The following is a 19,163-nucleotide window of genomic DNA, read 5'->3' on the forward strand; positions in this document are numbered from 1 at the left end:
CCCCTTTGCAACATAATAATATAGATAGATAGATACTTTTATTCTTCCAATAATTTGAAGTATAAGAAGGTTGTTCAAAAATAACGTAGACTTCTGCTGTCAAATGTTGCATATTGTGTAAATAATAATGTGAAATATATCGTTGTAATTCGGAATCTTTCTGTACATTTCTGTCATAAGTTTTTTTTAACATTTTTGCTGATAGGTGAAGTGCGTCAAACGTTTTTATTCATAGCTACGCATTACCAACACAGTCGCTTTTCGATCAGCCATGATTTGAATTCGATCGCTAATGTTCGCACTAATAATACACATGTTTGCTAAAGTGCAGCAACATGTCAGGGCAACATGCACCTAGAGTATAGCGTCATTCCGACGTGGGAGGTGGAGGAAAACAACGTTTAAACTAAGTATTACTGTTTATAATGCATGTAATGTCGTCATCGACTCGCATGGATACTAAGACAGTTGCTTAGAAATTTTGGCGAACAGCAACTGAAACTCATAAACTAATGAAGCAGACACAGCAACAATGTTCAGTCATCTGTGTCTTTATCTTCAAGTGGTACAAATGTTTCTCAAATGGTTCAGAATTGCTTAAAGCCAGTGGAGATGGAGGGCAAAAACGGAAAAAACTGCGAATGAATGTTAACGCCTATGTATGACGCCGTAGATAAAGACTAAGTACTCACGTTGAGTACCCTGTCCAAGATGCGTGTCATATTAGTGTTCATACATTGTTAGTACTCTAACCAAAAAACTTGTTATGACTTAAGTATAGTTCATGAAAATTTATAAAATAAATTTACAAATATAAATGAATGCAAACTTAATGAAAGCATCACAATGTAGGCATGACATCGTTAACGTCGTTGAAATATGATCGCTGTGCGCCGGGTCCGTGTAACTGTAAGTAACTTTTTTCGAGGAGGTGTAACTCCGTCATAATCACGTCAAATTTGCAGTGCAGTTAGTAGAAAGATTGCAAATCATGATGTTATATTTCTCGTTTTGCTTCATTAAAGAATGTAAAAGCTAGAGAAAAAGTCTACGTTATTCTTGAAGAGCCTTCGTAGCACAAATACACTCTCCAACAGAAAAGTTGTTAAATAGATGGTAATTGTCATTTCCTAAATAATTCAGAATCAACATCTAAATGTTTTATTTTACTTGTCAGGACTACAGTAATGTGATCGCTTGTTGTTTAATAAAAATGCTCTTTAATGGAATATATTTATGTACTGAAAACGTTCATGAGGGATTTTCAGTGGTCGCAAGTACGATGTCGACTGTAATGCTCCAAGTCAGATTTTTATTACTCTGAAAGCCATTTTCTTTGTTTCGAAACTGCCCTTAGATTTAATATTTTATGATCACATAGTAAGGTTAGTATAATTATTATACAGCATTTCATTTAAATATTGGACACTGCTGAAGATGAGATTGATTCTGTGTAGTGTAATTGTGACTGTAATATATTATTTTGTACTGATAATTTCAGTATATGAACAGTACTCTATACTGCAAACCTAAGCATATGTTCAAGGAGGCATGGGGGAGGGGAATACCATTTTTGGAGTATTATATATATATATATATATATATATATATATATATATATATATATATATATATATATATATATATATATATTGATATACTTTCTTCTTTTTTATAAGACCATACTGATTATTATATCCTAAAGGCTCACTAGAATTCAGCAGTTGGCTGTTGAAATATTCAGAACCATCTGCAGTAATACTTCCAACAAAGATATTGTACACTTATATTGTCTACTTAAAACAGTCCATTTTTTCCAAGTTTTATGACAAAATGTAACTTAAACAAAAGTAATTGACAACCATAATCAGTGTTGAAATCGCCTTAAAATTCAGGATTTAGCATGCACAAATTGCAAAATTTTACGTCCCCCTTGTACAGAAATAATACAACATTTTCTCAAAATAAAATGTAACATAAGATGTAATATGCCTTATGCAAGTACATATAGCTATTATTTAAAGGCATATAGCTTTGAAACTTATTTTTTCCTTTTTCTATATGTTAAAATATCAAACCCTCTGTGCCTCAGTGTCAACTCCCATTACCCTGACATTGCATTTTGCCAATTATGCCCCCTTTTGTACTTTGAAAATAAATCCTGGTTACTGTTATAAAGTTTCGGTACAAGTTACTGTCTCCAAAACTAATGCATATATTGACTTGAAACTTCACTTGTCTTCAGGGTTATTAAACTAGGTAATAGCATCAAGACCTATAAACCTGACATACATTTTGACCAAATTATGCCCCCTTTCGGACTTAGAAAAACTTGGTTAAAATTTTGCATGCAAGTTCCTTTCTCCAAAACTAATGTAAATATTGAATTGAAACCTCCCTTGCGGCTTCAGGGTTATAAAACTAGGTGATAGCACAAGTTCTATAAATCTCACATGCATTTTTGTCAAATTATGCCCCCTTTTGGACATAGAGAAAATCCTGGTTAAAGTTTTGCATTCATGTTAATTAATGCAGATACTGGATTGAATCTCTATAGATACTTTAACATTTATGGTAATATTCCTGCTTCTTGGACAACAATTCAAAAAGTCGAGCTTTGGCAAGGACAGTTTTTGTTTAAAGAATAGCTCTCAAACACACAGACAAAATAATTTGAATAACAATATTTATAATTTCAACTCTTAACAATACACAGAATTCATTACAGACTGTGATGAATTGATTATAAACTATGTGTAAAATTTCACTAGCTTTAAAACTGTAAATTATGCACTACAGCATTCTGTCATTTGTTGTCACTGGCAATAAATTGGAAAATAATCTTAACTGATTTTGTGTCACCAAGAACTGGTCATAGCTGAAGACATCTCACTGTCGAACAAAACAACTCTAGACATTAAGATATTAGACCCATAATGTTAATGTTTAAAGAATGGCATTTGCTTGGTATATTCATAAAGTTGACCGTGTTTCGCACTGTGTTGCAATTTTTAAAGAAATTTTAAAAAAAGTTTTTTTTTATTTTGTACAATTCATGATATTTCCTCAAGCTCAAGTACAGACAAGTTTCAAAGTGATGGCTACTATCCAAAATGTTCGCAGATAATTTATTTTACCATTAATTTTGATAAAAGAAACATGAAACTATTGGTAAACAATAATAAAATACAAAATAAAACTGTCAATATAATGTTTTTCTGGGGTACCTTAAGTAAAGGGATTTAATGAGACAGAATTCTAACTCAAACACTGAAAAATTAAGGTCGAATCCTACAGATCTGTTTTGAATTTTGCTCACTTCATTCAAAAATAAGTTGGGGCAGAAGTAAACCCTACCTACATTTCTTCCACAATACGTAATCTAAAGAGTGAGTGCTAAATTGAGAACTTCTACCCCATTTACCGGTACCTAACTCAGTATTTTTAAAGATAGCAGTCAAACTCTACAGAGGTATCAGTTATATAATCAATGTATTATGAAAATTGAAAACCATTTTTTTACCATTTTTGCTCAGAGAAGTATATTACTATGCTTTATTTGCATTTAACTATTTCATTTGTACGTAGGCAAATTACTTAATGTACAGAATGTACGTTTTTATCGCGCTTGTTAGCTTTGAATAATGAAGCATTACAAAAATATTTTGAGCTAAAAAATCCCAATTAAGATCAGTAAGCAGTACATGCAGATTGGTGTTCAAACTCACTTAATGCTAAAATTATAATAAAATGCAAATTAACTATAATTTTGTTTGCCTATCTGTCATATTGTCTTTTAACAAATCATTGCTGCAAAGACAAGTTAAGTGCACTTAGCTTGTTTTTGCGTTTAGAATTTATGCAATTATATGATATCTTATGAGAGTGCAAAAACAAGCCAAGTGCACTTGTTCCGTTTTTGCTCTTATTTAAAATTGGTTTGCAGATAGTAGGTTTTTGCAAACTTCTAAAAACAGGGTTTTTTTAAAATAAAAACTTGAAAAAATACATGATGGGTATATGTATGACATCATTTTGGACTAAAATATGCAAAAAAGTAATTTTCGAAAAAAATGTCAGTTATCCAGTTTTTGCGCTCATATGACGAATTGTCCCTCCAGGGCTTACATACAATTGATTTCCGTACTTCCCACTTCTGACTTCTAACTTTTGCACTTCTTGACTTCCTACTTCCTATTTCTAACTTCCGCACTTCTGACTTCTAACTTCCACACTTCTGACTTCCAACTTCCTGAATTTCGACTTCTGATTTCCAACTTCCACACTTCTTACTTCCGACTGATTGACTTCTTACTTCCTTCTTCTAACTTCCGCACTTCTGACTTCTAACTTCCGCACTTCTGACTTCCAACTTCCTGACTATCGACTTCTGATTTCCAACTTCCACACTTCTTACTTCCGACTTTTTGACTTCTTACATCCCTCTTCTAACGTCCGCACTTCTGACCTCTAACTTCCGCACTTCTGACTTCTAACTTACTGACTTTCGACTTCTGATTTCCAACTTCCACACTTCTTACTTCCGACTTCTTGACTTCTTACTTCCCTCTTCTAACTTCCGCACTTCTGACTTCTAACTTCCACACTTCTGACTTCTTACTTCCTGACTTCCGACTTCCAACTTTCGCACTTCCGACTTCCAACTTTCCCGCTTCTAACTTCCGCACTTCTGACTTCTAACTTCCACACTTCTGACTTCTAACTTCCTGACTTCCGACTTCCAACTTCCGCACTTCTGACTTCCAACTTTCCCTTTTTGGAAGTCCGAAGTAAGAAGTCAGGAAGTTGGAAGTCAGAAGTGCGGAAATTAGAAGTCAAAAGTGCGAAAATTAGAAGAAGGAAGTAAGAAGTCAATCAGTCGGAAGTAAGAAGTGTGGAAGTTGGAAGTCAGAAGTCGAAAGTCAGGAAGTTAGAAGTCAGAAGTGCGGAAGTTCAGAGAGGGCCTAAATTATCCACCTGTCATCATGCAATATAGCTGTATTATTAGAATGATTTTTATGAATTTCTTGCGGGAGAAAAAAGTATGTCACTAGGTCGTGGTGGGCCTTTAACTTTATATAGTATGGTATCGTCAATCAATAGTGAATTAATGTTTATAAATAAATACATGTGCCATAAATATATAAATGAGAACATAAATAGAAAAGTGAGATATGGATACATTCAACTATTACTTATTAATACTTATCTGTACAAGAAGGATATTTCTTGTTTGCACAGTGTATTCTGTAATGTCATAAAACGATTAACCAAAAGTATGCGCGTATTTTCTAGTTATTCAACAAAGCCACTTCTTTTTATTGATACTTGTATCATAGAACAATATTTACAGTCAGTCTATACGTCTTAATGGCTGTATATTTTGAATAGTTTAGGCCTAAAAAAGATCCTTGTTTCAGGTAACATGCTAAAAATTTAGGGTAGGTACTTCGGAATTTGTTTTTTTTTTTTTTTGGATTATTTTTTTATATTAAGGGAGGCTTTTCGGAAATTATTTTTGTTTCAAAAAATGAATACAAATAAGGGGGTTATGCATTTAGAGCATCAGTAAGTTGATTTCTAATATCACTGGCCATGATTAAAGCGTAAAATGGTCAGTTTTGCAACCTTTTGTTAAAAAGTTGAAATAAATATTCTCCAAGGCCATAAAAACATTTAGGGTCGGGCCAAAAAGTTAGGGTAGGTCGGGATACCGGAGACAAACATTTTTTACGCCTTATCTATAATAAGCATGTATGAGTAATGAAAAATGTCAATATATTAGATATGACATGTACTACATCAGCATAAATCAAACTTAAGAGTCCTTCATTCTTGGCTACCTCGTCAGATGAATTTTAATGGTTGTATTACAGTGCGTTATTTATATACAGAATTTATTTCATGAATTCGATAAAAGCTCTTTCTGGATATTTGGTATAGAGAGGGCAATGCAATAGCGTGTGTATTCCTTCACGAATACACAAGTCAAAGATAAAAAAGTTCTACAATTGATAATCAATATTCTCATATGTACCCATTTCAAGTGTAATTGGTGCAACACACTCATTAACCTGACAAGTGAAATATTTTGGTGAAAAGGCAAAATACATTTAGAATCTAATACGTATTTTTCAATGGAGGATTGTTTTTAACAATGAGAAGGTCTGAAGTTTAATCGAACTCTACCTTTGGGAGAAATATCTTTAGCGACATTTTTCATTTACCAATATAAGCAGTACATCTAGAAAATAAGCTGATATGCAAATAGATGTCAACTTTAATATAACGGGCCAAACTGACCTCATGTAATTTTGTAAAAGTTGAGTTTTCAGCTAATTAGAAGACCAAGGTCTCGTCCAGCAAGCAGAAGATGCACTTTAGTCTAAAAATCAATCAATACAACTCCGAGGTATTTGTAATGAACAGGGTTAAAGCTGCTATCATCAAACTTAAAATCACAATTTAAAATTCTAAACTTTGACCTAAAGACTTATCATAAATGAAAATATTTATTTGAAAGTTCAATAATGTTTATAAATAAATGCATGTGTACATAAATAGTTAAGTGATAAATAGATTAATTTAACTGATAATATGCAAAGTGTCAGTAAAACTTTTTCGACTGAGGATAAAGGGTTTGCCTATACCGCCATGTCATACGCCACTACATCCGCGTATGAACTTCTTTTTGTGGATATCTGTATCCTATTAGTCGAAACTTGTCATTTATAAAATCTGTTTATTTTAGGGTATTTGAACATGTAGTGAGCATGCACGGCTTCGAAAATCACCACTTCTTTAGACATGGCAAATACCACACAGGCATATAAATCAAACTTAAGAGTCCCTTGTTTTTGGCGACTTTGACAGATGATTTTCAATATATACACTAAAACTCTTAAGTATTTTTTAGTGTTTAAAAGTAAGCATTTATCGAATTATATTGGTCTGGCGCGGCGCAGCCGCGCAACCAATTTAATTTGATAAATGCTTACTAATAAGCACTAACCTGTTTAGTTTTGAAATTATTTTTTGTTTACAAATTTAAGCTCCGCATACAGTATGCGACTTACCGGGTTAATAAACGACTGGAAGTAAATGTTGATTTACCAAAATAAATTCCCCGATAATTTGAAACATACTGCAATGCCATTGGATAAAAAATAATTTCAAACACTAATAAGGAGTTTTAATACCACGATAATCAAAGACCGGAAGATAAAGGAGCTTAAATATTTCTATACAGATTGAGATCAAAACAAGAACTTCTCCGTTATTGTATAAATAAAAGGATAATTTAATTTTATTGTACTAGATGTTAACATAAAGATTATAATAATAAATAGTCTTAGTATTCACAATGTTTTGCTTAATTTTGAAATATTCAAACTTTGTTTCCGAGTAACTGATAAGAGCCTTCTATAGTATCAATTCGACAAATAATACATTAAAGAGGGGATTTAACATTTATCAAGTAGTTCGGCACAAAATAAATTGAGATTGAATTAAAATCAAATTAATATAATGCATTACCAGGGAACAACCTTGTTTACATGTGTATTCGGTGTTAAGTGTCTTGGCCGCTGAACAAGTGTTTCAGCGTGCAAGTAGCATTTTCTATATTTGCAATTACACTCTGAGGCTCTAGGCATTGCAAGTCTGTCAAAAACTGAAGGTTTGTCTTCATTAACACTGACTTCCTCAGCGTCCAGGAATTCGTTTTGTTCGTTATCTAAACTATTTGTATTTTCTTCAAACTCTTGATCATCCACACTCATTAAAACTGTGTCGTCAATATTACCTCGTTTCTGGTGGGATACAGGTTTACCAAGCTTGTTTTGTAGCCGAGAAATAAGTTCAGTATCACGTGTTTTAAAATCGAGACATCGGGTTCGCCTCAGAGCTCGCAACCTTTCGTCTTTTATTGCCTTTGAATCTAAGTTTTCGAAGTTAATTAGTATAAATTGTTTAGCTTTGTCAGCCTGGAATGAATTCCAAATGGTTTCTAATTCTGAAACAGTCTGGTAGTCCTCCGTATATCGATCACACAAGACGATAACGTAATTAACTGAACGATCCACCGCAATCGCTAGCTCGTCATCCCGTTGAGTTCCGTACTGAATGTCTGACCACGGAATAAAAACCCTATATCCAGCTTCAAGCAATGCCGGTTTAATGTACCTAATCACCATACGAAATACGTCATCATTATCTTCAGAAAATGACAGAAATACGTCAATATTATGTAAACCTTCAGTAAACTCCTTTCTAAATAATGTACGTTTCATAATCATTATCTCATAGCGGAACAAAAAGCAAACACCAGTTATCACAACAAATAAAGTTATACCTCCGATAGCAGAACTTACTATAGCTGCCGACGGTAAATGTGTGTATACGTTACAATTCAATGTGAGTTCGGAGACATCTTCTGCTGGTACAACTTCTCCATTTACTGAACAATTAAGCCTACTATGTCCATGTTTCAGACGCACCCAGTCTCCAATCCATGTGTTAGAACAATCACAAACGACTGGATGTGAACCAAACGTGATAAGGTTAGGGTCTTTATGTTGTAGAATAGGCGGAAGTGTTTCTAGTATCTGATTTTCAATGTTAAGTTTTGATGAGATGTTTCCAGCCGCTTCGGTGCTAAAAAGTGTTATGTCATTTTGCCGAAGGTCTAGATTTACTAATCTTGAATAATAGCTTCTTTCCGGCATCCTCGTTATTTTGTTATCAGCAAGAATTAGATCTATCTTGTAATTATTCCAAGCCCCGATGGGCATTTCTTCTGGCATCGATGTTAAACCAACTCCCGTGCAATTTACGAGTACCTTATGTTCACTTGGTGTATCAATACAGTGACATAGGTAGTGAGGACATTCAGGTTTTTCACTGAGGTCACATGTTAAATCTCCAAAGTCTCCAGTCTCGAGCATTTCTGTTACATTTTTCCCCTTCATACTTTCGGGGCTGTGACATTCAAACGTTTGTCCATCTATATTTTTCCAGTATTTTCCAACATGAGGTCCCACTGAATCTAGTATGGGGAACAACGAGCAGTCACAGTTTATAGAACTCGCGTCTATTCTTATCTGACCGTCAATATACTTGCCAAGCTCTTTTATATCTTCTAACCCAATAGATGTAAAATTTATAAAGCTTCCTATATGTGTATGTTCTAAAAGTATATCTCCCGGACCATGTATAACATTTTCCATAACGAACCCAAGTTCGTTTGTTAGATGCTCAACATATGAATTTGTGAAATTCAGGGTGCAGAAAGGTCCCGGCCTGAACATGTTTGACATATCCAGGAAGTCCATGTTATGATTGTCAGAAAAGTCTACGATTGGAATATTTCCACCTTCAATGATTATTACATTTGGATCTAATCTCAGTATCAAGTTATGTGACATTGTCAACACCCTCAAATCTTTCATTTTGGTAAATGTTGTGTTGTCAATATATTTTATCAAATTATAATCCAGACGAAGGGTATCTAACTTTTGTAGGCATTTAAGTATTTTCACGTCAGTCAGTCTATTGTGGCGTAGATCAAGCGTTACCAACTGTCCCGCCCAAGTACATATATTGTCTGGAATTTTCGTCAATAATCCATTTGTATGGATTAATTCAACAAAGGAAATATTGGTTGGTCCTAATAAAACACTTGTTCCAAATATATCTAAATATTCAACAGACAATTTTCCAATCGGACATAAATTCTTTTCCAACTCCCAACAAGGCTTTCCCTCGCAAGAGCAACACTCATCTGGAGCATCATATTTTTTGCATTTGTCGGGGCAGAATAAATCTTTCCTTTCTCCATATGACCATATATAGTAGCCAGGAATATTCAAACTGTCACTGACCACAAATATCACACACAGTAGAGCTAACTGATATTTTAATGTCCACTTAGCCATCGTCTAGGACGTTATCCGAAATGAATGATTTGATCGTTTGTTTAGTTCATTTTATATAGTGTCTTTATACAACTTTAGGGAAATTCCCCCAGCTGAGCTCTTATCTACAAATTTGAGAACTTAACCTACTTCTGTTTGCAATGGGCATTGGAAGGTAAAAACCCAGAATGAGTAATATTATTGATTACAGTGTGATACCAAAAAAAGATTGAGAATATTCAAGAAATAATATATCCCAAACAGTGATTTGTTGTTGAGTAAAATCATTGTTTAGAGTTCAGATGCGAAAGAACTGTTTCACGAGGGCTCAACCCGAGTGATATACAAATACATGTACGCATCTATTTGACAATGATTTTATTCAATAATAATTCACTATTTGAAAAATATATATTATATATTTCAATTGTAACATTATCAATGATTATTATATACATTCTTGACAATATCCACATAACATTTGCATGTTTCGTATGGTTTTCTTTCCTAGGGCGCCGCTTTGACGTCTGGTGCTATGATGTAATAATTATGATGTACAAAAAGTGCAGAGTTGTATAAAAACACACAATTTTCAACCTTCTTTGTTTTATAGGAGAACAAATCAGGGCGTGTTAGAATTAATATGAAAACAAATCTGGTGGATTTAGACTACACCTTTGACAGCCATAAAGTCTGCCCCTCTTCGAGTATTTAGCAGTCTAAACCCTTACTATACAGACGTTTTATGAAAAATCTGAAAACATTTTATTTTACAGATGTTATGCATTGTTTTAGGACATAACATTTACTTATAGTTTGCGGAATTATGTCAGTTATATTCTGTTGTATTTATTTAATGTTAAATTTGGATTTATGTATCCATTTTACGGTATATATGTCAGATATATATTTGAATTTTATGATTATCAAGACGATTCGTAATGATATTTTCATGTTTGAAAAAGTTATTTACATTGCTATTGAATAAACACTTGTACCAAAATATGCGTTTAATCAAATAATCAAATGGGAAAAAATAGTTTCAGTTTTCACAATTACAATGTATATCTTTACTATTATATGTCATCTTAGTTATATCATCAATAATGCGCCGCGCCATGAGAAAACCAACATAGTGGCTTTGCTACCAGCACGCATCCGCGCAGTCTGGTCAGGATCCATGCTGTCCGCTAATGGTTTCACTAATTGCAATAGGCTTTGAAAGCGAACAACATGGATCTTGACCAGACTGCGCGGTTTTCTCATGACACGGCTCATTTGTCTTCGCAGTTATTTGATTTTACCGGATACTGTTGATTTTTTAAGCAATCTGGTTGTAGGTGGCGCTTTCAGCCTTGCTATCCAGGCGTTGCTCTTGTATCCCGGTGACTCAAATCGCCATCTTATTCCTAATTCTGATCACACCGGAGTACCTATCTGTGTACATCCTTCTTACCCGACCAACTTAATCAAGAATATCGAAAGAAAATCAATCAGATATTGCGACACTGCGGCAGTTTTGGAGGAAGACAATGTGATACGTGTAATCCGGCGGAGCCGAGAGCTGGAAGAAAGACGGCTATAAGAACATCTCTTTATATCGTAGATTGTAGTTTATGTATACACCTTATGTATATACCAATACGCCTTATGTATATACCTCTCATACTCGATACCTAGCAGAAATGAAAAAAAAAATATGTAATTTCGAAATTCGGTTCTAAAATATTCTTCGCACTTCTTTTACGACGGTCAATTTATGTAATGACGTCAGATCATGTATATGGCTACCAGGAAGTCTTTCTTCTTAACATAAGGAAATTCGTTGGATCTACTCAGAGGGACGTTGTGGCTCAGCAAGGTTTAAAGAAGGAACAAAACTACAAAATATTAACAATCCATATAGTATATAGATATTTCCTTTGCGCGATCTATGATTTACAGTGCCTTTGACAATGTTGCAATAACATAAACAGTAGGCAAGGAAAATTGTCCGAAATGACATCTCGATCTCCTTTTCCGCTCGTTTTCTCATTCCCACCGCCTTTATTGTTTTATACAGGCATGCATGTTATATCTCGGTATATGACTCTATTTTGTTGCATGCTAGAAATTGAAACATATTGTTTGTTTAAAACTCAGGACTGTGCTGTATTCTCCAGTCTCTTATTGTTTTGTATATAGGTCTGTCATGAAAAAAGAATCATTATAAATAATAAAGAACAGGATTTACCTGTGTACTTAAGTTCGTATCCTTAAATGTTTTTAATCATTTATACGAAATATTCTCTTATCAACAAGTAGACACATAACAGTTTAAATGTCAATGCAAATATTATGGTAGCATTTATCAACTAATTAACATAGGCCTATAATTGCCATTTACCGAAAGAATGCGTTCTTCCCATCTTTTAACTAAAGGAAAGGAGGTAACCAGTACGCTTTTCCGTTTTTGTATGACGAGACTTCCCTACTAGTGAAGGCGGACATCATTCTGCATGCGTAGAATAGGTTTGACGTCATTCCAATAAGAACTACAAATGAATAGAAAGAAGAAACATTTAAATAAAACATTAGGTTCGGGGTGACGTGTTGCGCATCCTCTAACAGAGTATGCTATATTTATTTTCTCGTTTGCTTTCATTAACTGCTGTATCACTACATCATTCCAGTTGTAGTGCCGTAAGGCGGTTATAAACCTCTCCATACTTAGAGTCAGTGTTGTTATATACCTGGTCCTTTAAGATCAGGGATTACATTCAATATTTTTGTAGAGTCAACCTCCGCGCAGGAATATTGTCAAACAATCTACAGTAAAATTGACATGTATGTCACAACCTTTAAGATCATAATGGAAGTATTTAATGTATCTATATTTTGCAGCTTGCCATTCGGCAAATCTTAAAGTACTGTCAAGTAATTTCATTGTGCTTGATTTCTGTTACATATGCGATCTCATTTGTAACACCTGTTACAAATGCGATCTGATACGAATGTGGTCCTACAGCGCTTTAGCCGATGCTATGGGTTTTGAATGGTACTGAGTATTTCATTACCTGTCATAAAGGGACTGAATCCAACCGAGTTGCTATTTTGTCCTTGACTGCGGTCTATGCTCCCGTAGGATCTTGCCACAGACTTCACTAACTGTCACAGCAACAGTTTGTTAGTGCCGAGTGGTTGCCGTAAAGGTTTTCCCGTGCTGGAACTCGGTATTGTTATATTTCCCAGTCCTTTGTTATCTTCTATTATATTGTTTTTATCTCTGGAGGTAGTCGCCACTTAGACATTACGAAACTTAAACCTCGTGTCTTTATTAAAAATAATTCTTTCCATTATGGTTAACGATTTTTACTACTGAGACTAGAAAAAGACTATCACACTGCGTATAGTTTGTTTGAAATATGGGACCCCCGCTCCACCCGTCTGTGATGATATGCATCTATTTTCCCCAGCCTTAGTAAATCTTTGCATTTAACTCTCTCAGACTTACCAGACTTGGGAATCACTGGCTTGAAAGATTGTTTTGAACTCTTTCATTGTTATCTAGCACGAATTGCTAGTATTTATTGTTAAAATACACAACCATTGAACTATTATTGCCTTGTGATCAAAGAAAGTAATCACACAAACAGTAGAGCGCAATGTATATATTGCACAAAATAGTTCCTCACTAGGTTTGAGTTTTTTCATAGAAACATATATGCTTTCTCAACTTTCAGGTACTTAAACGAATGCCACATTTATAACAACTTAACCATTAATGATCGTATGTCACATTTAAAGTCCTTTACCACAACTACTTGAAAGTTTATGCCGGCAGGTTATTCCTCTTATCATGCTGGACACGACTGATTCTGCCTTTGCGACCAGTTCAGATAGTGACCAGCCTGTACATCCGTGCAACCCTTTTAACAATTAATGATACTGTCCAAATTAAAGGATGGACAAGTTCATTATAGAATTTTATCAGGTTAAGGGATATGTATTGCCGGTTTTGCTCACATGCAGAGACAAACACTGACTTCATTATCTTCAAACCGAAAAAGAAACAAAATTCTTCAAAAACAGTTAGATACAAGCAGCGGAAATGTAACTAAAACTGTGACCTTCTAATCAATAGAAGTGTAATACTGGGTCGTGTGAAGTAGTACATGATAGTACATGAACATGTAACAACTATACGAACTTAACCTACGAATAAAAGTTGTATGAAGCGGACATGTTATTATAAGATAAAATACAAACTAAATAAAACAAAATTCAAGGTCGTTCTTTCCGATTCTTTATATTTATTGTTGCTCATCCCCTGCCCTGCTTTATCGTGTCATTAATTGTATTTCTCTTGGTGCTCGTTTTCTCATTTTATACGTGAAAACTTCTGCTTGTCCGCGGACACACAGAATGAAAAATGCACTTGTCTGCTGGCAAAAAATCACGAGTTGGACAAGTTGGATATAGGAATCCCAAATCCCTGCAGGGCAGGGTGGGTCAAAGAACTTCGAGCATCTATAGTTCATACATAAAGCACAGATGAACAGCTATGTTTTCATTTGGATAGGTGTTTATCCAGTCTAAGTTCGTATTTATCCAGCACTGTTTCCTAAACCAGTCAGGAATTATCCGCAAATCTAAACCCACCTCATAATAAATACAGTTTTTAAGCTATAAAAATGAATTTAAACCTTTGATACTGTCAAACATTTCTAAGAGATGTTTATTGAACTAATACAGTTGATAAGTAAGGTCTTATTGCAATTTCTGGTACTTAAAACAGTTAGAAACATAAAACATGTTCATTTTGAAGACTTCTTATTTTATTTCATATAAATTTTTATTAGCTTATAACTTTTGTATTAACTGTTACAAATGAAGACTAAACAACATACGTCATGTTGCCTTTTTGCTTAAATTTGTCACAAAGTGACAAAAATGTACAGGTAATCCTTGGACTCCGCTTTCAGGGCGGGTGCTCTACTTACTGAGCTTCTAGGCATCCTCGCACCTGTTCTTCCCTAATGTGACTATGTATGTACCATCACATTGTTCCAATGAATTTGGGAACATAACCCTTACATTTGTAAAATCAATCGCAATAAGTGGGATAACAAAATTTTAACTATGCTTATTCAACTTCAAACATATTTATGATATGTATAAAATGTAGTTAAATGCATTTTTGATTAATTGCTCTAAGAGTTACTATACTTCAGCAGTTACCCGAGAATACCGTTTATCAGGATTACATAGTATCAATCGTAACGATGTTGAGTAACTAAGCAGTTCATTATTGCCTATACTTCTTCGTTCTAACATATATTTGAAAGCATGGTACTTTCCACAAGAGTTTCTATATTGATATTTTAGTTGCATTTTATTTCATGTATTACTTTCCAATTTATTTTTCTTATATATACATGCATATCAGTTTAATAAGGGCCCGGCTAAAAGAGTCACCCTCTTATTATGTACTTATATGTCCTCACCACTACAACTTGTGTGAGCTTGAGACGATATAAATCCAAGATCAATGTTTTATAACATATTTGTTAAAAAGATCAACAAGACATTTGTCACTTTAAGGACTAACTTCCGAAGTCCGGGTCTTGTCCAGTGATGTATCACGATAATTAGATGTAGATGATAAATCATTACTTACAAACAACACTTATCTGGACGCATTTCAAGTACAATCATTTGCGATGGCTACTATTGGAATATCAGGGAATAACTGCTACACAGACCTCCATATTTATACGGACGCTTACGCATTACCTGGGAGTAACGAGCATTACTATAATTCGCTACAGCATACAAAAGCCCCGGCGCCAGCATCGCACAGTCGAAAAGCTTTACTAAGTAGTAAATTTTTCAAAAATTCTAAATTCTTGGCTGGTGTAATTTCGTGTGTAGTTTTGGTAGTGTTAGTTTGCAGTTTATCTGTAGGATATGTAATAGGAAAAGGTGCGTCTGAAAAACGTGAAAGACAGCGTTTAGAATACCAGGACGCGACGAGATTTAGAACAATTACGGGGGAGCCATTGTCGACAACTTTCGAAAGTGTCACATCTTATATGCCGAAGAGAACAACTGAGATGAGCATATCTACCTATAGGACAGTAATTACAACTGGCAGAATCTCCACCGTAAAAGGTATTGGTTGATTAAATCACCATATTCAAATTATTTTGTATTATCTTTAAAAGATGAAGTAGCCGTATTGGTGAGCTAAGTTGGGATAATTCTCAATTTTTCACTTAATATGTCATCTCTTTGGGCGAATACTCTCCTTTACGATTCGCATTAGATAACAAGGTATTTGTTTCTTAAGTAGACAGTTACTGGCGAAGAACAAGTTGTTACTGGTAAGAAACCCAGAAACAACTATACTACCATACATTTTCAAAGTGTGAAAAAGGTGATAAAATCTGAGAAATTAATTTCAAAGTCATCTTAACAACTAATAATCTTTACGAACATGTTAATTATATAGATAATTAGTTTTTTGAGGAAATTGTATACTTGTGATAGCAACTAACGACAACTCTTATCATAGTAATCAATTCATACTTACTTTGACAACAAGTTCATACTTTTAGACGTATTCGATTTGAAAATAATTCTTTGGACGAATTTAGGGAGAAGTCACAATAAAGTGGTGGTCTAAATCCTGTACATTTAAAAATATTTGATGTTTAATCTATTGTGATAAAAATGACATACAATGACTAATTTGAAAGTTATCTTCTCTTTATTGAGATCACATGCTTCATCCATTTTGTGCGGACAGAGAATTTAAGTGACAAAATTCAACGGTAGGTAACATGTAAATGTATTAAGTAAACTTAGTCTTTGTCGATAATGTCTCTGTCATTAATTCAGATATGATGAAATATTCTAGGACATAATCTCAATAAAAGTATGTATTGCTCGTTTCAGTTTTCGTATTTTCACTGAATATACGAAGAATAATGAAATAGATTTTATTTCCACATGTTGGCGTCAATTTTATCAAATTTTGACGTTACTTGAGGTTCTCTAGTATCGCGCGCGACGTCGATACGGTATTTTATTTATGGAGTTGTGTTGTTATTGTCGAGAAGTACGACATACCCGTAATATATTACAGGGCCATTATTGAAAAAATAAGGGGCCTCTATGGCCGAGTAGTTAAGGTCACTGACTTCAAATCACTTGCCCCTCACCGGTGTGGGCTCCAGCCAGAATTCTTCATGTGAGGGAACAGCTGGCTAACGGAATGTCGGTGGTTCTACACAGGTACCCGGCTGTGATGAAATAATCCCCCCACCCCACCCAGAGGGTCAACCGGGGTCTTCCTCTACCATGAAAAGCTTGAGAGTCGCCATATAACCCATAATTGTGTCGGTGTGACGTTAACCCCAAATATATTATAAATGCTGTAAATCATAAGGTACACACATAGGAAGCATTATTATTATTACAGCTAACTTGGACGGGAAAACGTTCAGAATTTACCGGCAAACAGACCAGAAACACTGGCATTATGACGGATGCTGCAATAAATTTGTTTCCGGGATATGGCAGCCAAAGGACAAGTACACCCTTTTCAAATTTATCAAAATGTCTGACGGCTCCTTCAAAATTCAGGTTAGTATATTACACCTTTGTTTTTTTTTATTATGTCTAAAGGGTAATAATAAATAAACATATTTTGGTTTTACTTGTCATATTCGGAATTGATAATGGTTGTTCGTATTTCATTTAAAGAAACAGTGCAACTTCTGTTCTGTTATATACTTTCACTTTTTATTCAAAATAGCATTTCCAGTATCTTGGCACAACCAATTACCAATAAAACACACATGTGCCCCGAGCGTGACAAAAACACTCTATCTCGCCCTTTTTGTTTAAAAAAAGTTATTTTCCGGGCAAGACATTTTGACATTGTACCCCTGTATGCAAATCATCATCTTGTTATGGTAAAGCTGTGTGTTGGATGGCCATAAATGGCAAACTAATTGGCCAGACAATAGAATGACCTCTTTGACAACTAAACTCCAACTTGACATTTGCGTCTTATGCGCATCACACTGTATTGTTATTATGAATATCTAAAGGGACGAAAATCTTTAGTCCCCGAAACTGGTTTTCAGCCAATATGAGACTAATCAAAGACAATTTTTCAGACTTCTATAAAGTTTTAACTGACTTGATAACCCCATTCAATTCCACAAAGTCGCATTTACCTTAGCAACGACGTGCATTTTCTTCTCAACCTTGACGTTTTCCTAAGCGACATTGACTTCCTCCTTACTAGTGTAGAGTTGTTTCATTTAGTTTTTCTAACTCTTATTTTATTAGATAAAGTTTGTGTCTTATTTCAATTGTAAATTGACCTGTTTACAGTCAGTACCTAGGCGAGTGTACATGTTTGATGGGTATGGTGTTAAGGGAGCACGGTCCACTTATTTGAATGGAATGGACAACATTGATGATGGTCACATGCGTTTTCTCGTTACCATGGAAACTTTAGACACTTGTAGAATCCGCACTAAAGCAACAGGGCGCTATCTAAGAATGGATAAAGATCTACATGTGACATCAATTTTGAACATCAAGGACAGAAATTCTTTATTTCGATTAGACGAAGTTCAATGAACGTTTCTATTTATTGGAGAGGTCTATTAAGACCTCTCCATAGTGTTGGCTTTCAAACTAGGGGGATTTAGACTAATCTACTAATTTTACAGCGTTAGATTTCACTTTCTAGCGCAAACTACGGTGAGCCAGTCTAAAATGGCCAATGCGCTTGCGCACAAGTAAGTTTTGAAATCCTCTAAGACGAAAATAATTGTTCATTTAAAATAAAGAAATATAGTGTAATACTATTGTTACAAATGTTGGAAATGGTTCACTTATCAACAAAATAAATATATAGATATATATTTACTATTCTTTGTTCGCAGTATTCAAAGATATGCATATGAATTGTATCACATTAAAATGTATTTCGTTGAATTAAATGAATTTATTGTTTAACTAGCGGGTTCGTTTGCCCCGTTCGGAAGATCTGCCGGAATGAGAAGAGTTCTTCATCATATAAACAGAGACATAGATAACAATTGTTAACATAAAAGGAGCAACTCTGGACCTCTCCTAGGTTTCTTTTTTTTAAAAGAAGCATACTTGTATACACGTAAGGGTCACAGCGAGCATTTATTTATCAGAACTTTTGCCGATGGCAGCCACAACGTTAAATCTTCAAGT

General features: G+C 34.5%; 1 protein-coding gene across 1 annotated transcript; it reads left to right on the forward strand.

Moving 5' to 3' along the window:
- The first annotated feature begins 15,559 nt into the window (after window positions 1-15,559).
- On the forward strand, window positions 15,560-18,841 carry LOC128556510 (uncharacterized). The gene is made up of 3 exons (XM_053541923.1): window positions 15,560-16,067; window positions 17,380-17,543; window positions 18,303-18,841. The coding sequence occupies exons 1-3, from the start codon at window positions 15,617-15,619 to the stop codon at window positions 18,552-18,554; spliced, it is 867 nt and encodes a 288-aa protein (XP_053397898.1). The 5' UTR covers window positions 15,560-15,616; the 3' UTR covers window positions 18,555-18,841.
- Window positions 18,842-19,163: the final 322 nt, after the last annotated feature.

This window comes from Mercenaria mercenaria, chromosome 4, assembly GCF_021730395.1.
Source record: "Mercenaria mercenaria strain notata chromosome 4, MADL_Memer_1, whole genome shotgun sequence".
Lineage (NCBI taxonomy): Eukaryota > Metazoa > Mollusca > Bivalvia > Venerida > Veneridae > Mercenaria > Mercenaria mercenaria.

Excerpts from the sequence above, each read along its gene's own strand:
- LOC128556510 (XM_053541923.1), top strand. The coding sequence starts at position 15,617 with ATGGCTACTATTGGAATATCAGGGAATAACTGCTACACAGACCTCCAT. Across the intron at positions 16,068-17,379 it reads CAGAATCTCCACCGTAAAAG|CTAACTTGGACGGGAAAACG; the intron begins GTATTGGTTGAT and ends TTATTATTACAG. Across the intron at positions 17,544-18,302 it reads ACGGCTCCTTCAAAATTCAG|TCAGTACCTAGGCGAGTGTA; the intron begins GTTAGTATATTA and ends ACCTGTTTACAG.